The 23,803-nt window shown below is 45.2% G+C and overlaps 1 protein-coding gene across 1 annotated transcript in view; it reads right to left on the reverse strand.

Moving 5' to 3' along the window:
* The window catches only part of LOC138743570 (cilium assembly protein DZIP1L-like), a 149,412-nt gene that overhangs the window by 72,170 nt on the left and 53,439 nt on the right, over window positions 1–23,803 (reverse strand). The window contains 5 exon segments of the mRNA XM_069899075.1: window positions 6,804–6,975; window positions 10,961–11,109; window positions 14,421–14,632; window positions 15,250–15,409; window positions 18,922–19,102. Of these exon segments, the coding sequence (XP_069755176.1) occupies window positions 6,804–6,975; window positions 10,961–11,109; window positions 14,421–14,632; window positions 15,250–15,409; window positions 18,922–19,102 (874 nt within the window).

Below are 23,803 nucleotides of genomic sequence, written 5' to 3' on the forward strand. Positions count from 1 at the left end.
TTGAACAATGTGTGGTATATTCTCAAACTGGGTAACAACCAGCCACAGGCTGGAAGGTGCAGCCCAATTATCCAACAGAATATTCCCAATACTAGTCCCTGGAAGAGCTTCCCAAGTTTCAATTAGCCATTTTTGACTGTTTCTATCTAATTGCATTAATTTGATGTTTTCCATTTCGCTGTAATATCTTCACTGAAATCGAATGCTCGTCCCTCCTGATATTGCCTTTGGACTCTTCTCCTGCTTTGTCCAATTTACTCTTCTACGTACATGTTCTCTTACGTCGTTAGTAACATGAAAACTATTGGAGCGGGAACATTTTTAGAGTGAGGGAAATATAGTGGTGTAAAGGGAAAGGGACTTGGAGAAGCTGATGACTATTTGGGTCAACTGAGGGTGCAGGGGTATACAATTAACGAGAAAGCAAGAGAATGTCATAAACTTTGGAGTGAGGAATTTCTGGTGTCTTGATAGCTCAGAATAGTTTTGATCCCTGAATGTACTGTAGGCATTGCTCAACACCAGAACTTCTCAGCATAGAATTATCTTCTCTTGTTAGAAATAGGAAATCTCATCCCTCAGGTTCACTTGAGGCCGTGTCTTATTTCATAAACTCTGATGATAAATACATGCTTTTTTTTTACAATTCATAAATATTTTGCGACATACTGGGGGAATATTAGTGGTGACACAATGTTTAAGATACCAGAGAAGTAACCCAGGGAAACACAAAAACACCAGATGCTGGATTCTCAAGCAAACAATGAGCTGCTGGAGGGACTTTGCAGGTCAGACAGTGTCCATGGGGAGAGATAGTCAACATTTCAGGTTGAGATTCAATAAAGGGTCCCGACCCAAACCACTGACTGGCCATTTATACCCACGGGTGTTGTCGGACCTGCTAAATTCCTCCGGCTTCTCATTGTTTCTCAAATAACCCAAAGACCTGGATTAACAACTGAGAGGTTAGTGTTTGCACCTCACTCTGGCAGCAATGGGATTTAAACTCCATTTCAACCTGGAATTTAAAGAAACACTGCTGGCCTGAATAATTACCAAACTACCCTGTCTGGTTCACAGAAAGACAGCTTTCGTCCTCAGCCTGTTTGGTCAGGAATTAGGCCCTTTCAAACTGCAGTGTAAAATGGGGTTAACCGGGCAATTTGCCCAGTTAGCGCCCCAGTTACACTGCAGTTAGAAACTGTCCGACCCAGTCAACACCATCAGAACTCAACCGGGTCTCTGACCTACCTCAAAGGAAGTCAGGGAACCCAATAAAACTTACCCAAGTCTTATCCACAGGCAATTTGAACAGGAAAATGTCCGACCCGCTTATTCCAGTGACGTCAGCCCTTGCACCTGTGCGTCATCTGAACCTCCAGCAGTACTACTAGTGAGTGCGTGACATGTCATTGCAGGGGCGGGATCTCCCTTAAATCGCTGGGTTGGCGATTTAATGGGTCGATCCCCCTGCGATTTCTTTGCCTCAGAAATTGCACCTGGGTCCCAGGTGTTGTTATTTGAAAGGGGCTACTGTCTTGGAACATGCAGATGACTATGAAATAGCGCAAGTCACTCAATTTAGGCCAACTAGTGAAGGGCAATAAATCAGCAGTGCCCAGACACCGCCTCCCAACAAAAAATAAATGAATTAAAAAATAGTACTGGCAGAGGTAAAGTTTCATGCCAGAGGGCATAGGCTTTGGGGAAGGGGTGGGTATGAAGTTTGAAGGGAATTGGAGAAAGACTTTTACATCCAGAGGGTGCTTGGATTCTGGAATGCACTGTCCAAGAGAGAGGTGGAAGCAGAGACTCTCATAGCATTTAGGAAGCATTTTAACAGACACTTGAATCATAAGGGCATAAAAGGCTTCAGAGCAAGTGCTGATAAATGGCAGCAGTATCAATGTGTACCTCACAGCTGAAGTGGACTTGGTGGGCCAAAGGGCCTGTTACTGTACTGTTTAACTCTCTGACTCTCAACTTCTGTAAAATACATGCTTTGTTTTTATTCTTTGTATCAGTAGAGCTTACTTGCTGATTTAATATTTGATTGTAATCTTTTTTCACTGGCCTAAGAATTAAGCTCAATGTACAAAAAAACCCCATAATTTGTACTGTTATCTTCTCTTATTAAATGTCTCAGCACCAATCTCAGGAATTACTCAGTCGAAGGCATTTGATTTGGTTCAAGTTAGAGGCATTCTCAGCTGTAAGTGATCAAGCTTGCAGAACTCAAACCAGCAAACATGGGTGGCACGGTTGGCATTGCGGTTAGTGCAACACTTACAGCGCTAGCCATTGGGTCCAGGGATCGAATCCCGCGCCATCTGTAAGGAGTTAGTATGTTTTCCCCGTGTCTGCCTGGATTTCCTCCAGGAGCTCTGGTTTCCTCCCGCTGTTCGAGATGTAATACAGGTTGCAGGTTAATTGAATGTAATTCAGCGGCCGGGATCATGGGCCAAAATGGCCTGTTACTGTGCTGTATGTCTAAATTTAAATTTATAAATTTTTTTAAAATTAAATCGATCAGGTTCCTTGGAGACAAAATGGAGAGAGAGCTTTCAATCAAAGAGGCGAGATGTGACACCTTTGACTCTGTCAGCATTTGATCTGTAGCAGACAGATTTACACCTCGAGGGTGGCAGATGCTGCAATCTAGAGCACGAAACAATATGGTGGAGGTGCTCATCTTGAAGGGATCTCGCCCGTAACACCAACCATTCTTTCTCTCCCAGTGATGCTGCTCAACCTACAGAGTTCATCCTGCAGACTGCCTGTTGCAAGAAGAATTATAATAAAGCTAGAAATAAGCAGAGAGGGAACAGCTTCAATGGTGTTTGGGCCACACCTTTCCAAAAACAGCTCCCTCAGAAAATACCAGGCAACAATCAGTAGCTTCTTATCAGTGAGGCAATGGCTAGGTGGTTTGAGTATTTTTTTAGCAGATAGTGAGATTAGATAACGTCTTTGTACCTTTGTTCTAACTGGTAAAGGCAAATATGCCTGGAAGGGTGTTGAATGAATTAATATAGGCTTTTTAATTTCATCACCCTTAATCACTCCACTGACTCAGGTATGGAGCACCAAGGGAGACCAATGTATGTACCTGCCAGTGTATGTACCTGCCAGTGTAGCACTCAGTGTAAGATGCTGTCGGCTAAGCTGGCTCGTGTGCAAGGTGAGGGTTAATATTAATCAACAAGGATTGGTCTAGTATCACGAGAAGTAGTGTGCAGCTCCAATCGTTTCCAAGGCTAGTATACGGAACGCATTCATCTGTAGCAGCTGTTGCTATGACAGTACTGTAACTGCTAACTAGCAGAGCCTCACCTAGAACTTCGCTGAGAGGAGGACATCAGCTACGAACATTGATTGCATGTCCAAACACTGCACTTAAGTGATGAAGTGATTCCTGATTCCCCCTACATCCAGTGCCAGTAGGAAAGGAACAGACCAGGTTAACACAGAGGGTCTTTTGCTCAGAATAAGGGAACCAGTAGACAGAGAACATAGATTTAAGGTGGTGGGAGAGAGATTTAACTGAAAACTGAGGGGAGACTTTTATTTACAGAGAGGTTGGTGGGTGCATATAATGGGCTGCTGGAGGAGATGGTTGAGGTGTTATTGCAATCTTCAAGAAACAATAGGGCAGATACATTTGTTAGGTTGGGTTTAGAGGGATGGGGGCCAATAGAGGCAGGCGGAACTAGTGTGGGTGGGACATTTTGGTTGCCGTGGGTTAGTTGCACCGTATGGATGATTCTATTACGTGGAATACCACTGCTGGAACGTGGGCTTCATTTGGGTGCCTTGGTTGGTGATGCACCTCTGGCATGGCGGGGTTGGGAATCTAGAGGGAGGTTTCACGCTCAACGTCCAGACTTCAATCAGCGTCACCCCAGCTGGTGAAATGCCACAAAGCCATCATTCTCCAGCAGAGCAGACAAAGATTGGCTGGAGGGACTCAGCAGATCAAGCAGCATCCATGGGTACATATGGTCAATCAACATTTTGGGCCAGGACCCTTGACTGCAGAGAAGGGGATGATATCACATATATAAAGGACGGTTTGGTCCGGGAGCTGGACAATAAGACTAAGCAGAATAGTAGTTCAGCACTGACTAGATGGCCCAAAAGGCCTCTTTTGGTGCTGTAGTGTGCTATGGTTCAAAAGGTCGAGAGAAGCTGGAAGAGGCCCAGTGATAGGACAGAGGTGAAGAGAGGGAGACCACCTGGACGAGGGTGGGTGGGGGGGCAAGGAAAGTTAAAGAGTTGGGGGATTTTATTTTCATTGTCAAAGTCTGGCAAGAGTTTGGGAACAAGACTTAAAGGAGAATTGACCAGAAATTCCTGAACATGAGCAGCAACATCCAGGTTTATGCTATCTGCACGTCAACAAATTGCCACACCTGCAGTTTCCTGGGTCTGTAGATGATGTAGGGATCATTACTCGTTTGACCATTTTCTGGAGATGCGAGTTAAGAGCTGGGATCCCTGCCCCAACACACAGAGAGCCAGGTTCAATCCTGACCTCTGACGCTGACTGTGTGGAGTTTGCACATTCTCCCTGTGGGTTTCTCCTGGCTGTTGCGCAACCCCCTCCCAACTTCCCAAAGTCACATGGTTACCTGGCGGCTGTAATAGTGTCTTGGTGAGTGGTAGAATCTGGGGGAAGTCAATGAGAATGTGGAGATTAAAGCATGGGATTCATGTAACAGTGGTATAAATGGGTAGTTGATGGTCAGCACAGACTTCTTAAGCTGAAGGGTCTGCTTTCCCACTCCGTCTCTCAATGGCCTACACAGAAGGAAAGGGTTCATGATGATATGGGAAAAATAGGTCATGACTATATTTGAATGGATATAATGATAGAGTAATGTCAGCAATGGGGTAGATATCATGTCAATGAGAGAGTCCAGCCAATTGAGAAGTAGATTGTAAAGAACCTGGAAAGTTAGGACAAAATTCTCTTTTCTCACATAGGCAAGTGTGTGTGAAAGGCATTGAAGGCCATTAAACTCATGGCCCATGAAGTAATGGGCTTGATTTTCCTATCAATGGCAATGCAAATCAGACAGAGAACTAGTTGCTAGACTGCCCACACCATAACTTAAGATTAAACTGCTCTCTAAAATCTGGCACAGGGCTTCCTGCAAACCTTAGTGTCACAGTTCCCTCCAAAAAGTTGCAGTGGGATGGTTGGAAACTCCCAACAGGAAGTTATGTCAACAAAAGTGGCTAGGGTTCCAGGCAGGTACAAAGGCCTCCGAAGTACTTGCCCCATTTTCATGCAATCATTTCCCCAGAGGCAGCAGTTCTGAAGCTTATAGCAAGAGAGTGGTCTCTTAGCAATAACTGCACTGCCAGTTCCCATGTGATATCAATGCACCTCTTCCTTTCAGAGCATCTGAAAGTAGCAATAAATTAAGTTGAATCATTTTTATTTCATACAACAGGGTCACAGTTTTAAAATAATTATAGGGGAAGGGCATTGGTCCCAGTGCAGAGACAAGCTTGAAGAAAAATTGAAGGTGGGTGAAATCTAACAATGCGGAGGCCGTGATAAGCTCCCCATGGGAACTTCTTCACACTGGGATCAGTGCACGTGCACATGCCCATCACAAAAACTTTAGAAATAACGTAACAGAATCAACTGTGAACATTCCTCTCGCAATCAGAGTAGAGAACAGACTCACCCCAAAAATTCATAATCTGTTATTCTCCATAACTCAGCCATTGATAAGCAGTTCAGCTCAGGTAGTGAATGGGATTCAAAGCTTTTTTTTTAAAAAGTATTGGTGTGAATTGCTAGTCTGTATTTGTACTGTCTTGCACCGCATGTTATGTCGAAGGAAGTTCAGCACTGTAACCTTCTGATTATTGTCTGGAAAGAACATTCTTCCGGTCAAGAGGATACTGCACTGAAAACCGTGAAGAAATAGTGCTCCAGTCACAGAGGAAAATTTCCCTGCTCATTCCACCTGTTGAGGAAGGATCAGTACCTAAAGGAGGAAGGAAGTCCTGACTGATAATGACTAGTCTTCCATCCCAGAGAAGGGTGACATCAGGAGGGAACACAGATGCAGGTCATGTCTTGCAAGGTTGAGTAACCAGATGACGTTCCAGTTGCTTGGATCTAATTGACAGGGATGGTTGGCAAGGGTGAAATTGGGCCACAGGTAGGGGGTGGGGGGGAAGGTTTGGAAGAGGTCCTGCCATGAGGCCAGGTGTCCGGGTAGAACAGCTGCCAGAAAGAGCATGTTTTCTGATACATTTTCCACTGATGTTGGGTGAGACAAGAAGTAGAAGGTATGGGTTAAGGGTAAAAGTTGAAACAATTAAAGTAAATATTAAGGGGGACTTCTTCACGTAGAGAGTAGTGGAATGAGCTGCCAGCTCAAGTGGTGAATGCAGCCTCAATTTCAACATTTAGATAGGTACATTGACAGGAGGGGTAAGGACTAGATAAAATAACAGTTTGGCCCAGTCTAGATGGGCCAAAGAGCCTGTGCTATAGGGCTCTACAAAACAAAATTAGATCACATGCCACCTTCTCTTAACAAAATTGCTCACAGACCATCAAAAAGACCTTTAAAAAATTCACAATTTTCATTTAAAACATACAGATATACAGTACAACAAATCCTTTGACACCATCCAGGCAAATGTTTTTATCGAAGGCAAACTGACCGTGTAAAAGCAACGCCACTTTGTTATTAAAAAATCATGCAAAATCAAAAAAAGTCCTTTTCTTTTGGATGAGTGTTAAGTTCAGCATGCAGGTCGCTCTGGCTACCAACCTGCCACTCTGCTGGCTGGCGAGCTCCAGACGCTGGTTCCCTGAGAGAAACATGGCTCAGAACTTTGCCGTGGAAGGGGCACAGGCTTCAGAGCCCTTGCTGTTGAGGCAAACACTTCCGATGCATCCTCGATGGACGAGATGTCGAGCTCACTCTCATCATCATCTGACAACTGCCAAGAGAAAGCAGGGAGGGTTAAACATGGGTGACATGTTTATTGGTTCAAGTGAACATTGCCTTGTACCAAGGTAGAGTGAGCAGCTTTGTTTTGCATGCTATCCAGGCTAGTCAACACACAACACAGAGTGCAATCATAAAACAAATGTGCAAGGTGCAGTGCAATACACAAATGTGCTACATAAACTCAGTAGGTCACGCAGTAAGGGGTAACCAACATCTCAGGTTGGGCCCTTCATCAGGTATATTCCCAAAGCCCACAAGAATTTCCCCTCCCTATACTCATCACTCTGCCTGCTCCCATTGACCCACGCCACATAGCCTGCCATCATTCTCTGCTGCTACTCTTCCACCCGAGATTCCTTGCAGAATGGGTTCCTGTTTGCAGTCAGGAACAAGCTGAGACTGTGAAACTCCTGAGACATCGCAGAGAGATGGGAAGAGATGCCAAGGCACTATGGATGAAAGGTGACTGACTGCAACAGAGTCCTTCGCGAGACAAGATCCATGGAGTATTGCAACAAACGGCATTTCCCTCAGAGGGACAGACAGGTCCAAGCACCTATACCATCATCATCCAAGATAATTGGCTGTCTCCAATTACCTCTGGGTGGAACATCATCTAATCTATTTTTTTGATGCCATTGGCCTGGCCGTAGGACATCCACCTCGAAGGAAACAATGCCAAGCTCTGACATTCCAGAGAGGGCAGTTCTCATCCAATAGAGCTTCACAGAACTCCCAAAATTCATTATCCATTCAGCTCCTCCAATCACTGTTAGCATAGGCTAACGTAGCGCTGGCCACCCAGGTTCAAATCCGCTGCTGCCTTTAAGGAGTTTGTATTCACATGGGTTTCCTCCGGGTGCTCCAGTTTCTTTCCATGTCCCAAAGACGTACAGGGTAAGAAAATTAATTGGTTATGTGGGTCTTTTTTGGGCAGTGTAGCCTCATGAGAATGGAGCGCTCTATCTCTAAATTAATAAAAAACTGATATGCGATCACGAAGTGCTTGTCAACTCTCACCAAGAAGAATGTGGACTCAGTGGATAAGAATGATCGAGAAGGTCACGGAAGGCATTCATGGGGTGGCACTGGAATGAGCAGCCGTATGGCAGAAAGCCTATGAGCTGAAGATGGAGACGGCTTGGGAGCCTCGGCAACGCGATGACAGCGATGACAGGCATGAGTTCTTCAGGGCTCTGAAAGCCATCTGTGAACCAAACCCCACAACAGAGATGCAGTCAAGTGGACATATCAGAGACTGGAAAGCCTGTGTCCAGCTCAGAAGCAGACAATATCGTCCAGTCACAAATCTATAGCCTCAATGACCTCAGCTGGAAAGAAGGGGATTGAACAGGGGATTGCATGAGGATCACTGGTGTGGCACAGTGGCATAGCTGGTAAACCTGCATCCTCAACAGTTCAGGTTCAATGGTGACCTCCGGTGTGGTCGCTCTGTTTGGAGTCTGCAGTACAACTCCGATTATACGAAATCCTCATTTATCCAACATTTTTTTGGACCCAGAAGTGACGACTGTTTACTTCCAAAAAATGTTGGATAAATGAGGACATCTGAAACAATCAGAAATCCTTATTTATCCAAAATTTTTTAAAACCAAACTGACCTCACAGGTTGAAAAAAAAAATTTGCCCAACATGAAATTAGAACGACAATTGTCCTCATTTCAGGTAACTCCCTCCCCTCTCTCTTTCCAATTCTTCTTTAACTTCCTCAATTGACTTTTCACTCCAACTCTCCCTCTCAAATTGCATGCCACTGTCTCCCAGCCATGAGCAGTCAGAAGAATCTTTTTCCCCAGCGTCATCAAGGAGAGCGGCCTCCCGGGCAGGAGTGGGAACCTCAGAATCCTGGCATGAGCGGGGACCTCGGGCTCCCAGCTTGAGCGGGGACCTCAGGCTCCCAGGCAGAAGTGGGGGCATCGAACTCCCGGGCAGGAGCAGGGGCCTCGGGCAGGAGCGTGACCTCGGTGGGGAGGTGTCGGTGATCATCGGCAATGGTTGGGAGAGAGAGTGTGTGCAGGCGAAGAGTGGGTCTGGGTTCCAACATCGAGAACCAGAACGCAAAGCTGGAACAGCCCCTGCCGGAACGAGCCCACAGGGCTCACAGACTCACCAGTGAATGTTCCACTGGCCCGGGAAGCATCCCCGGGGATCAGAAACACTGGTGGGGACATGTTGGGGATCGGCAGCGATAGTTGGGAGGTCTCGGTGATCGGCGACGGCATTAAGGATGTGTTGGGGATCGACAGAAGCAAGTAATTTTTTGGTGAGAATTAAACTTTATTTTAATGCTTAAAAGTCTTCTCTTGTTGTTTGTTTGTTGTAGTTTTTTAAACACGGTTACAATGATTTGCTGTTGCTACTGGGCTATTTTTTAAAAAAATGACCAGATATCCAAAATAGGTCCAGTCCCAACCATTTCAGATAATCGGAGTTGTACTGTACATGATGGGGAACAAGGACAGAAGGCAGTCAATACAGGATGAAGATCACCAGTCTCCACTCTCACATTCCTGGTGACTAATGACAATGAATTTCTTACTTGCTGCAGTTAAACAGGTACTTTGTTTAAAAAACACTCCAATAGTAGGCATTAAATTACTGTACAGATAAAGATAATAGATGAAAAAGAAAGATAGATAAACTAAAAAAAGATCAGTGGCTCTCAAACTTTCTTTCCACTCACATCCCACTTTAACTATTCCCTAAGCCATCGGTGCTCTGTGATGAGTAAGGGATTGCTTAAAGTGGGATGTAAGTGGGAAGGGAAGGTTGAGAACCACTGCTCTAGACCCAATTGTTACTAAAATAGTTTGCTTGAGAAAAATTGTCATTGAGTTATGAAACCGTCCACATAATGAGTCAATTAGGTACGATTAAAAGAGTGGTTTTCAAACCTTTTCTTTCCATTCACTTACCACCTTAATCAATCCCTTACTCATCGAAGAGCATCTCTGATATAAGGAATACTTAAAGTGGTATAAGAGTGGAAAGAAAAAGGATGAGAACCTGCAGATCAGGCAGATTTCACTGGATCTCGCGATCTGCATAATGACCCCTGAAGCAACACAACCCAACTGAACTTAGCAACACACAAACTGATTGAGAAACCCTGTCATCAGGAATAGGAAGAACCAGGAAGATACCCAAATTAAAAGGGTGTGGATGGGGGAAGAAGGAGGAGCAAAGGCTGGCAGGTGATAGGTGAGGGGAAGGGGGAAGAGAAAGGAACTGAGGTGATAGGGGGAAGGAGCACTAACCTTATTCAGGGCTTTTGGACATGGCCTCTGTCCCTTGCCAGAGCTACACGTTACACGTTAATGGCCCTTGCCATTAGGTACACGTTACACGTTAATGGACCTTGCCATTAGCTACACGTGACACAGGGAAAGGAGGATCTGCTTCACGTTAACTCATTTGGTCTCAGATATATAGATATTCCCCACCTTCTCTGCAACTACAAACTTGGCTTGTTTTTTTTTGTTGCCTGTTTCGACGAACCTGGGACACTGACTCTTGCTTCATCTTCCACAGATGTTGCCTGAACTGCTAGGTGCTTCCAGCACTTTCTGCTTTATTTAACCTCACTGTCATTCCCAATATGAGTTTATTGTCGTATACATAAGCACAATATACAGATACACCAAAAGCCTTGTTTGCTGCAGCTGTTTTCAGGTGGATAATGAACACTAACTCTAAAAGTAAAAATTAAATTACCACAATAGGCCAAGACAGAAAAAGAGGTAATAAATATTCACAGTTAGAGCAAGGGAACCAAAACGGAGATGTTTCAGCAGTGCTCCGAATAAAGTGATGTTTCGATAGCGCAGACGAGGCATAAAAACCCATGGGGGAAGGTTGGTCGTCGATGTCACTGTGGCCTCAGAACCAACCTGATTCAGTACTTCGGGCCTGCAGTGCACAAGGTGTAAATATTCAGCAGAGGGCCTCCTTACCTGAAACTTTTTCACCTGGGTGGTGTTCTTTGGGGATGTTCGAGGAGCGGCTTGAGGGGTAAGAAGGAGCTTAACGCCTCCGATGGGTTTCTTCGCTGTGGAACTCAGCTGCATCTCCAGATTCTTAGCCATGCTTTGAATCATAGTCCCTGAGAAACCGGAGAAAGAGAGAGAATAATATCTTAGATATCGAATATATATTCACCAAAGGCTTGGGTTGTAACTTTCTCAGGCACACTAGTTAAGGGCATCACCACTGGCACCATCATGATCAGCGCCTCTAAGTGGTGGAGGTTGTAACTGTTAATGTTCAGAAGGACCTAGACATCCTTGTTCACCAAATTATCAAAGTTAACATGAATGTATAGCAAGTATTAAGGACAAAAAGCATTACATTGGAACTTTATTGTGGGTATAATTCCTTGATCCACTCTACCAATTACAGAGGGAACAAAGCACATTGGGCAGGGGTCTGGTGTTCCTATATAAGGAAGTGTGTCACTCTCTTGGAGGGAGCGCAGCAAAGGTGACCTGCCTGCACGACAAGGAGAGTTTTAGATTGGACCTATATTCACTCGAGTTGAGTAGTCTGAGAGGGATTTTCAATGAAATGAATAAAATTCTTGCAGGAATTGACAGGATATATTTAGGGATTATACATGGTAGGAAGAATATGATTAAATATGAGAGGGAGCAGAAAGAATTCACAATGACGTTAACTGGATTGGACAGCTCAAGCTATCAGCAGCTCTGTTTGTGGATCTCAACTTGAGTTTCCTGTAGCCAACCATTTCACCTCCCCCAATCATTCCTACAGTGACATGTCTGTCCCTGTTATCTGTTTTCAGGGCAAGACTAATCATAAACTTGAGGAATGACATATCATGTTCTTTCTGGAGAGCCTGAAATCTAATGGCTTGAACATTCAGTCTTCTAATTTTAGACCACTCACACCTCCATCCGATTCCAGTTTCCATCGCTTCTTCACCTATTCCTGGACTTACTTTCTGTTTCTCTCCCTAACTTTTCTTTCACCACCCTTTCTCCCTCCACCTCCTCTCCTATCACCTCTGGGCCCCTCCCCAGCTTCATTCCCTTTATATAGATATTTTCATCTTTTTATCTTAGCCTTGATAAAGAGTCTCGAGCTGAAACGTTTGGGCAGCACGGTTAGTGAGGCGGTTAGCGCAACACCGTTCCAGCACCAGTGATTGGGACCAGAGTTTGAATCCCGCATTGTCATTAAGGAGTTTATACATTCTCCCCATGTCTGCAGGAGTTTTCCTGGGGTGGGGGTGGCTCCAGTTTCCTCCCACCGTTTGAAATGTACCAGGGGTTGTAGGTTAATTGGGTGTAATTGGGCAGCATAAGCTTGTGGGCCGAAAGGGCCTGTTACCATGTTGCATGTCCAAATTTAATTTTTTTTTAATTTAAAAGTTAACTAGCCTTTTCTAGCCATGGATGCTGTCAGATCTGCTGATGCCCTCCAGCAAATTTTTTAACTCAAGATTGCAGCATCTGCATCTTTCATTTTTCTCAAGGATAGGATAGGCTGGTCTGTTTTCCATGGCATGAAGGAAGCCAAGAGGTGACATGACAGAGGTATAAAATAATTACAGGCCTAGTAGGGTAGGTTGCCAGTGTCTGCTTCAATTGGGAGGTCTACCATGATTATGATGAGGGTTCAAGATGGGGTAGAGGAGGTTTAAATGGGGTATCTGAGGTAATTTTTCACACAAAGATTAATGGTATTAGAAATGAGCTGCCAGAGGAGGTGATGGAAGCAGGAACAGGAACAACTTGTAAGGGGCTTTTGGACAGGTTCTTGAATAAGAGGGGATAGAGGGAGATGGAATTAATGCAAGCAGTGGGATTGAAATAAATGGGCATGATGGGTTGCAAGGACATGGTGGGATCATTAACCATGATGATAAGATTTTTTTTTAAACCCAGTATTTAGTGAATCTATGGAGGTTCTGAGTATCTTCATAAATTTTTTGTATGTTAAAGGGATCGATGGAAATGAGGAACAAAATGCCTTTGCAGTATTGATCAGCCTGATCTTATTCAACAGAAGAAGAGCAGGTGTCAAGTTCTAAGCAGATATTCACACTTCTATTTCTTATCTTCTTCTACTCACCATCATGAATAAAATCACTGCCATCCCAGTAAAAAAAATCACTGCCATTATTGACAAAAATCACATTTTTGGCAAAATTACCACCATGATTTGCAAAAGCACGGCCAAAGCAGACAAAATCAAGCTATGGTTTGCGAAATCACCATAACCAACATTTCCAACACCTTCGTGTATTCCAATTCTCACTAAAATCATCTTCACCACTGTCAAAGTCTAATCCAATAATGAATCACGTGAAGGTGCCCTTTTATGAGTTTATTCTATCTCAAAATGTGGTCTTCCAGTCCTCATCTACTTTTTTCTGAAAATAAACTTTATTCACAATAAAATTATGAACAAAATAAAAACTGGGCAAAGTCTTTTTGCATCCTTCTTGTCATATTGGCTTACTCGTCCAGTTCAGAGATAACAAGAGTGACGTGGGAAATGAGAAACCTTTAGGTCGGACTGAGCAAGTAGTCCAACATTCCGGGCCTAAAGTACATTAGTGAACAAATTAGGCCTTTGCCACATTCTGACAGCCTCCACTATTGGAATTATAGAGAGCTACAGCCCTCACACTGAACATCAGCCATGCAATTTTATCCCTCAATCACCCATTTTATTCTTTTCACATTCCCATCAATGCCCCCCCCCCCACCCCCCATCTACCACTCACCAGAGGCAAATTACAGTGGCCAACTGACCTAGTAATCCATGTGTCTTTGCGAAGTAGGAGGAAACCAGAGCACCCGAAGGAAACCGACACAGGTCACGGGGAGAACGTACAAACTTCTTTCAGATAGCGCTAGATTCAAACCCAGGTTGCTGGCGTTGTAATAGCATTATGCTAACTGTGTCGCCTGTTCGGCATAAGTATTTTGATGCATGTCTACATTGTATAATGTGTATGACAATAAATGATTAGTCCAGTGTTTTTAGGCAAGCAATATTCAATACTCAATGAATAAACCTGCTGTGGAAACTCAGCAGGTCATGCAGAATCCTTAGGAAGTAAATATTAACTAATATTTCAGGCCTGAGCCCTTGATCACCCTTTACTTCCTAAAGATGCTGCATGGCCTGCTGAATTTCTCCAGCACCTTTATGCATTGCACTTGACTCCAGCATCTCCAGACCTTCCATTCTTGTTAGGCACTAGTCTCAAGTGAGTCATAACTGATGGTCTATGTTAAATATTTTGTGGGGAACAGTGACTGGCCCCGACAAGTTAGATTCTCAGCAAAACTCTGCAAGTTAATCCATTTGCGCAAAAGCTCACAAAACGTTGGGTTTTCACAGCAAGCGTCAAACATCATGTCACTCGAATACCATCTATACCTGGTGGGCTGTGGACTGTGGAGCCTGCAGGTGGATTCAGCCCGCCCGTCGAAATGTCAGTGTCCGACCAGTCATCACCATCACTCATGGTGGCCTGATTCTGCATCGGCATGGATGGGATGGCGCTGGCCCTGTGCGTGTCCTTGACGCCCACGCTGGTGACGTAGGCACTGTCCACCACGGAGTCGTCGTCAGATGAGAAGGGAGGCGTGCTGTGGGGAGGACAGGAAAGGGAAGAGGGTTCAGCCACAGAGTGGGGTGTGGAAACCCATTGCTCACTTACCGTTTCAGGACCACGAAACGATGGCATCATCAAACTGGGATACGGCTGATCCATGGAACAGCAAAAGCTGCGAAAGGTGGCAAATACAACAAGGTCCACCACAGGCTCCAACCTTACCTCCACTGCAGGTATCTATGGGCTACTCAGTTAGACTAGGCCAGAGATGGCACAGATAGTGTAGTAGTTAGCGCAACATTATTACAGTGGCAGCAAACTGGATTTGAATCTTCCGCTGTCTTAAAGAATTTGTTATCCCCAACCCTTCCCTTCTTTTCTCTTATCAAAGAGTATTTTTCTCAGCCCTCTACCCCTCTCCATTACCTCTCAGCTCTTTCCTCACCTACCTGTCACCTGGAAGTCTGTATTCCTCTCTCTTCCCCCTCCCCCAACTCGTTTGGGCATACGCTCAAATTTTCGAAGCTCCTGAAGAAGGGCTCAGGCCCAAGCCATTAACTGCCTGTTGCTTTCCATGGATGCTGCCTGACCTGCTGAGTTCCTCCACCTGTGTACGTCGTTCATCAATGGAGCTGAGCTGAAGAGAGGTACCTGGCACTGAGCACAGCTGAGTGCGAAGGACTGGCAGCTCTGTGCTTAGGTACTCCAGTCTGGTGAAACTTGGAGCCCATCACTCGAGGTCTCGATAGAACAGCTCGAGGGCGCTTGCTGTTAGTTGCCTCTTTCAGTGGTGAGCTGGCACGTCTCTGCACTGTAATTAAAGGAATATTGTTTGTTGGGGGGGGGTTTTTTGGTTGTTGGGGTTTGGTGGGTTGGGGGGGGGTGGGTGGGTTGTGTTTGGGGTATGTTTGCTCTGCACTGGTTAAAAGGCTTAAGTAAAAACGTTCATAGCTTCAGAAGCTTGAAATTCTCCCCTGCATCCACTGCTTGGAAGAGAGAATTCTTCTGATGAGAAGATCAGCTACCTGCCTACACTCCTTAAAATGGGAGCTCTGGTTTCAGAACTACATCTGTCAGGGAAAGCAGGCCTTTCTCATTTACATTTACTGTCACATGTTGAGGTCAAGTGAAAAAGGTTTTAATTTGTATCATCCAGAATGATTATCCACACAATTACAGCAGAATAAAACAGCATGGAGAGTCGGGTCACAATAAGAGATCAGTTTGAATGGGGTAAGGGTGATGTTATTTCATTTATTTTACTGGTGTGAGGATCATTCAGGCATCTAATAACAGTGAGAGAGAAACTGCCTTTGAGAAGGGCAGAGTGTGGCCAGGGTGGATTGAGTCTTTGGTCATTTGGCTGCTTTTCCTAGGCACAGTGAGGTGCAAGTGAAGTCAAGGGAGGGGAAGGGGGTGTGTGTGATGGTCCAACCTGTGCTCACAACTTTGCCGTTTTTTTTAAATATATAAATCGGTTTTGGGCAGAGCAGTTCCTATCCCATGCAGTGCTGCACACTGACAGGATCCCTTCTTGCTCTTTTTACCTTTCACACCAGTGGACCAAGTATGGCCAAAGAGTGCCAATATGTAGCAAACTTGGCAACTTTAAGGAGAATTATGAATGTCCTCTCAAGAACAAACTTGCTTTTATCATTCAGCTGGTGGGATCACTGAGAGGGGAAGCATTTATTGCCACTGAGAAAGTGGGGGGTGAGTCACCTTCTCAAACCTCTGTAGTCCTTCAGGAGAACTTGTTAACACTGTGGTGTTGGAGAGGGGGTTGAAGGATCTAGACGAGGCAGCAATGAAGGATACATTTCCACGTCAGGATACTGTGAAGCCTAGTGAGGAACCTGCGGGAGGCAGTCTTCCAGGGGCTCCAGGAGTCGCCCAGGCAATTGTATTCTGTGGATAGTGCACACTGCAGCTCTGTGTGCCAGAGGCAGAGTGAATGAATTCAGGTGCTGGATGGGGGCTGATTTGTTCCTGACACCATTCAGTTTCTTGAACCAAACCCACTCAGGCAAGAGAAAAACCTTATCCCTGGCTTGTGCCTTGTAGTTGGTAGAAAGGCCTTGGTGGGTCAGGAGGTGAGTCACGTGCCAAAGGATACCCGACTTCCATCTGACCCGCTCTTTTAACCAGAGTACACAAATGTGCTGGGCAAACTCATCAGGTCACGCAGAATCCATAGGGAGTAAAGGGTGACCAACGTTTTTGGCCTGAGCCCTTCATCAGGATGCTGCGTGACTTGCTGAGTTTCTACAACATGTACGTGTACTGCACATGGCCCCAGCACCTGCAGACTTTCTTGTTTAACTGGTCTTTTAGCCACTAATTTATGTGGACACCCAGGATATTGATGGCGGTGGGGTGAGGGGACTTCAGCAATGGGAATCCCACTAAGTGCCACGAGAAATGGATGAACGGAGACAGTCATTGCGGGCACTTGTTCAGGGTGAATGCTGCTTGCCACATCGCCCTGATGTTGTTTGGGTCTTGCTATGGTCAAGCACTGGCTGGGGAATTGCAAATGGAATTGAATCATAGAATATTACAGCACAGAAAGAGACGCTTCAGCCTTTCTAGTCCGAGCTGAACTATTAGTCCACCTAGTTCCACTGACCTACACCCTGGCAATATTCCTCCATACCCCTTCCATCCATGTACCTGTCCAAATTTTACTTCAATGTTAAAACTGAACATGCATTCTGCTAGAAGCTCATTCCATGCTCTCATTACTCCATGTGAAGAAGTTCCCACAATGTTCACTTTAAATTTTTTCCCTTTCATCCTCAACTCTTGTCCTCTGGTCTGTAACTGACCTAACCTCAATAGATAAAACCTACCTGCATTTACTCTATATATCCCGATAATTTTGTATCCCTCTATCAACGCTGCAATTATCAGCAACCTACCCCTCTCCTGTGATGGAAGGAGCAGCTGAAGGTGACTGACCCCAGGACACCACTGAGAAACTCCCATAGGGATGTCCTGTGGGCCCTTTCCCTTTGATGCCCATGCCTTCAGTTTCACCAGGACTCCTCGATCCCACACTTTGTCAAATGATGCCTTGACACTGCGGCTAGACATTCTGTTCACCTCTGCGATTCACATCTGGGCCACCGCGATGATGGAGTCTGGAGTTCAGTGGCCCTGGACTGGATGTCAGTGAGCAAGTTTCTGCTGAACAAGTGCCGCTTGGGAGAAGGGTTGACGACACCTTCCATCACTTTGCTGATCACTGAGGGCAGGTTGATAGGACAGTAATGAGGTGCTTTGGATCTGTCTATTTTGGATCTCAGTGGGCAATGTTCCATCTCGTCAGGTGGATGGCAATGTTGGAACTGTACTGGAACTACTTAACCAAAGGCCTGAAGCACAGGTTCTAATCTGTGATGGGATCTTGCCCCATACAGCCTGTACCTTGTGCCCTCAGCTCTTTCTCGCATCATGTGAGAGACTGATTTCCATAATGCTAAGGAGGCCATCTGGGGTCACCCACATGATGCCTGTGTCTGTGAACATTTCTGCCTTTGTTTCTAACATTTTTCTTTTACACAGAGGGTGCTAGGAGGTTGGTAGGACCAGGTTCAATAGTAACATTTAATAGGCTCCTGGATAGGTACATGAGTATGCAGGGAAAAGAGGGACATGCATCATGTGTCGGCAACAGAGCTATGGTTTATTTTTGGCGACCTGTTCAGTGCAGACATGTGGGCCAAAGAGCCTGCCCATGTGCTGTCCTGCTCCATGTTCTATACATGTTCACCTGTCATCCACCATTTACAATGGCAGCACTGCAGAATCTGATTCTGATCTCTTGATTCTGCTTGTGTGAGAGGTTGTCACTTATGCGTGCATGCAGATGAATCACAATCCCTTGCGCCAACATACTGGGACCAGGATTCTGGCCAAATCCTTATACCAGAGATGAAGACTTTCCTCAGAGCTTCGTATTTGCAGGTTTAAATCTTGCACCGAGTTAAACCAAGTTCAATGGTGTACTGTGGAGATCTAGCCATAGTATCTGATCCAGATGCAAACTAAATACTAGCAATGACCTTATCATGTGAATTAATTAAGTCAATAAAGGGCTTTTCAGTTCAATGATTGTGGGAGGACCAGCACTGTCAATGAGGAGGTCAGGAATGAAAGTGGTGGCCAGAAGCATGCAATGACTTAGATGGCATCGATGTGAAATGAGTTACCAGACAAGAACAGTATACAAAGCAAGCACAGTCAGGTGGAGTGGGCAACGGACAGTGACAAATGAAGGACGGGTTGGCCACTTAACCGATGCATATCATCCATGCATACCTTTAGGAGGGGATGCGTAACCTTCACTGTGTTGCTTCTCCTTGACCTTCTCGAGAGCAATCTTTGCAAAGCGCTTGCGGAGGCTGTTGAACTCGTGGAAACTCCTGGCCTTGTTCTCGCGTTGTTTCCCCACTGTCAAGCTCATACTCCTCAGGATCTGGGCCGGGATTCCTTTCGAACCCTGCAACATAATTCAAAGTGCTTCACTCCGTGAGATGAGGAGGAAGTGGACTCCATTCCAGGCTCCTGCAGGAGTACTGTGCTCACAAATATGGCTGCACTTCCTAATTACTCCTAGGGCAACAGCACAAAGTCATGAGATTGTGCATTCAGAGGACAGAGTAAAAGGAGCTCCATCAGACACAAGGTCCAAGGTCCTAAACATTTCCTCCCTCAAGGGCAAGACCTTAAGACATGGAAGTGGAAAAAGGCCATTCAGCCCATCAAGTCTACACTGCCATTCTATCATGGTTGATTTACTATCCTTTTCAACCCCATTCTCCTGCCTTCTCCCCAGAATCTTTGATTCTTTTCCTGATCAAGAACATATCTACCTCCGCCTTAAATATCCCCAATGGCTTGACCTCCACAACTGTCCGTGACATCAAATTTCACAGGTTTACCATTCCTGAGTAAAGAAATTCTTTCTCATCTCTGATCTGAAGGGATGCTTTTATATTCTGAACCTCTGGTCCCAAACTCCCCCATCACAGCAAACATCCTGTCCACAACCACTGTATCCAGGACTTTCACCATTCGATAGGTCTCAATGAGATTTCCAAACCCCCCCCCCCCCCACCAACCCCTCTTCTTTTAAACTCCAGCGAGTACAATCCAAGAGCCTTCAAATGCTCCTCATATGAAAACCCTTTCGCCTCAGGGATCATCCTTGTAAACCTTCTCTGGTCCATGGTCTTTACATAGGGGGGGGACACACAAATTAGGAGCTAAAGGTAAACAAGAGGAACAGCAGATGCTTTAAAAACTGGAGGGTCCACAAAATACTAGAGGAACCCAGCGGGACAGGCAGCATCTATGGAAGGCAATAGATGGGCAACATTTTGGGCCATTACCCTTCATCAGAAATATCAAGTTGACCATGCAGCCCTCCAACCTGATCACAGCTCAAGTTTATCATCTTCTAACTCCACATATGCAACCAGACAAAACAGGGTTTCTCCAGACCACACACATAATAAAGAGCACATAAAAAAAATTACATGCATAATAAGATATAAAATGTCAAAAAATATATAAATATCTTGGAATAATTTACTTGTTTCATTTAAGAGGCCCAAGATTACAGGAGTCCCATTCATAGCCTGTGGAAAGGAGCTTTTTCCCAGCCTGAAAGCCCTGATTTTGATGCTCCTGTACCTCCTTCCTAATAGAAGTGAAAAGTCCTGTGTTCTGGATGGTAGGGATCCTCAATTATTCTTTGAGCCCTATTTAACCAAAGCTCCCAGTGAACATTGCCAAAAGAGGAAAGGGAGACCCCAGTGATCTTCTCGACCTATTTGTGATCCTCTGCATTGACTTCCAATCCAGTTGATCTGACTGTAGCCTCCTCTTCTCTATCCACAGTAAGCTCTCACCCCCACCTGCTGCTTTGAAAGGGTCCTTTCATCTCTGCCTTAAAAAATATTCAAACACTGCTTCTTTTGAGGAAGGGAGTTCCGAAGAGTCCCCATCTCTGAGAAACACTTTCAACTCATCTCGTCTTGAGAATGATCCATCATTTATAAATAATTCGATTCTCCCACAACAGGAAACAACATTTCTGCATTCTCCCTGAAAAAACCCCTCAGAGCCTCAGCAATCCCCTCCTACTCTTCCATGTTACAAACCCAGTCTGTTCAGCCTTCCCTCACAAGGCAATCCACCATTCCAGATTATTAGTTGTGTTCAATAAAGGACTAACAGTGAACACAGTACTTCAAATGCAATCTCACCAGTGAATCACACAACTTAAGTACACCCCTCTCCCTCTGGGGAGTGTCCCGATAAATCCTTTCAGAAAATCGATATCCCCTTGTTTTTGATCCTTCTGCAAAGGGAAAAGGTCCTTTCTGTTTATATGGGCCTCTTCCCCACAGCCTCTGTTTCAACACCTGCAGCCCATAATCTAACCACATCTTTTTCTGTGACACAATCAGAGAGGTGGATGAATGGATACTGTTGCCAGAGCAAGTGACAGAGGCTGGGACAATGTTTAAAGACATTTCAACAAGTACGTGAGCAGGAAATGTTCAGAAGGACATCAGCCCAATGTAGATAAATGGGACTAGCTTGGGTAGACAACTTGGTCAGTTTGGACGGGTTGGGTCGAATAGTTCACTTCTGTGCTGTAAAACTCCATGACTAACCAGGGTGACACGGTTAGCGCAGCGCTGTTTCAGCGTCAGCAATCGGGACCAGAGTTCAAATTCTGCGCTGTCTGTAAGGAGTTTGTACGTTCTACCCATGTATGTGTGGGTTTCTTTTAGATGCTCCGGTGTCCTCCCACCCTTCAAAACATACAGGGGGCTGTAGGTTGATTGGGTGTAATTGGGCAGCATGGGCTCATGGGTCAGCATGGCCTGTTTCTGTGCTATATGTCTTTATGTCTAACTGAATGGAGTATTCAAACTGGCCTAACTCATATTGCAAACAGTTCTAGCATAACCTCCCTGCTTTTATACTCTACGCTTCGGCCAATAAAGGGTAGCACCCTACATACCTTTCTAACTACCTTAGAAAGGATCATTGGGCATATACACCAAGCCCCTTTATCATTCTGAACCACTCAGAATTCTCCCACCATGCTGAAGGAACTTCTCATCACTGCTCGTTATTCTGAGGCTGTCCTCTGGACCCAGCCTCTCCCACTACTGGAAACATCTTCTCCACGCCCACTCTATTTAGCCCTTTCAATATTGAACCCAAAATTGAATTGAGGTCAGGACTGAACCCTGATTGAAACCGACAAACAACTACGTGAATGTTAAACAACTTGATCTGGCCCATCAGTTGCCATCTCCTTCACAACACTCTGCACAGACTGTCTGAGCTTAACTCCCTCAATTCACTGGCAGGCTCCTACAAAAAAAACAACATGCTGTGCCCTGAACACACCCTGCAGTGTGAGGAAATTGGGGGAGATGGGAGAGAGGCAGGAATTGAGCTGATCCTCACAACCAGGATGGACACAAGTGTTTAGGATAGTTAATACCCTGCAAGATGGGTAGCATGTATGCTTCTCGCCACTGAGAAAGAAAAGCTCACTTTGTTGTCCTCCATGCAACACACAAATGTACTGAAGCAACTCACCAACTCACGCAACATCTATCAGAAGGGCAACCAGCATTTTACAGCCAAGAGCAGCGTGAGCTGCTGAGATTCTCCATGACTTGTGTATTGCAATTGATGCCAGCATCTGCAGATTTTCTTGTTTATCACTTAGCCTGGTATGGGGATGCCAATACCCACCCACCCCACCCTTACCCCGAGCAAAAAGCCCCACCAAAGGTAGTGGACACACCCCAGGACATCACAGGCAAAACCCTTCCCACCGTTGAGAACATCTACAGGAAATGCTGCAGTCAGAGAGCAGCAGCAATCATCAAAGACCCTCACCACCCAGCACACGCTCTGCACTCAATGCTGCCATCAGGAAAGAGCTCAGATTTGCCCCACCATTCGACTCCTCAACAACAAACTCAATCATGGGCTCATTTAAGACTCTTACTTTTGCAATTTGTTTGTTTTTCCTTTCAGCATTGCACATTCGGTTGTTTACATTTTTTTATTTACATGTGTATATTGTGTAATTGTTTTTTGCACTACCAATAAGGGGTCATTCTGTCTTGCCCACAGGAAAAAAGAATCTCAGGGTTGTATGCGATGATCATGTATGTACTCTGACAATAAATCTGAAATCTGAACCTGTTTTGCCAACTTGCCCCTAATCTCATGGGCTCTCACCTCTTCCATAAGATTGGGAGAGAACACTCCCCCCACCACCCCCCATCAGTGGCTGGGAAAATAATGGGGCATCAACCTAGCTGTTTCCTGAATACCGAGTTTCAGCTAATCCAGCAGCGAATTAAATCACTTATTGAGCTTCACCATGTCACAGAATGGTGTCATTTTGCCCAATAGATTTACAAAGCTCACTGACCAATCACATTTCCATTTCATTTATCCCTATAACATAATGGAATCATGAGTCACATGGCTCAGAAGCAGGCCCTTCAGGCACCGTGTCCATCTGATGAGTTTATTGACCTACACATTGTGCACTTACACCGAAATTCTTACTTGCTGCAGCCGAGCAGGTAGTTCATGGGGAACAAAAAAATAGTACACATTGATTCTTTCTTTCTTTTTCTTCTTTGGCTTGGCTTCGCGGACGAAGATTTATGGAGGGGGTAAAAAAGTCCACGTCAGCTGCAGGCTCGTTTGTGGCTGACCAGTCCGATGCGGGACAGGCAGACACGATTGCAGCGGTTGCAAGGGAAAATTGGTTGGTTGGGGTTGGGTGTTGGGTTTTTCCTCCTTTGCCTTTTGTCAGTGAGGTGGGCTCTGCGGTCCTCCTCAAAGGAGGCTGCCGCCCGCCAAACTGTGAGGCGCCAAGATGCACGGTTTGAGGCGTTATCAGCCCACTGGCGGTGGTCAATGTGGCAGGCACCAAGAGATCTCCCCAGGCAGTCCTTGTACCTTTTCTTTGGTGCACCTCTGTCACGGTGGCCAGTGGAGAGCTCGCCATATAATACGATCTTGGGAAGGCGATGGTCCTCCATTCTGGAGACGTGACCCATACACATTGATTAAAATAGATAATAAATACAAAGGACAGGTAGTTTAATAAATAAATAATAAATCGATATAATCTTGGATTAAG

The sequence above is a fragment of the Narcine bancroftii genome, chromosome 9, assembly GCF_036971445.1.
Source record: "Narcine bancroftii isolate sNarBan1 chromosome 9, sNarBan1.hap1, whole genome shotgun sequence".
Lineage (NCBI taxonomy): Eukaryota > Metazoa > Chordata > Chondrichthyes > Torpediniformes > Narcinidae > Narcine > Narcine bancroftii.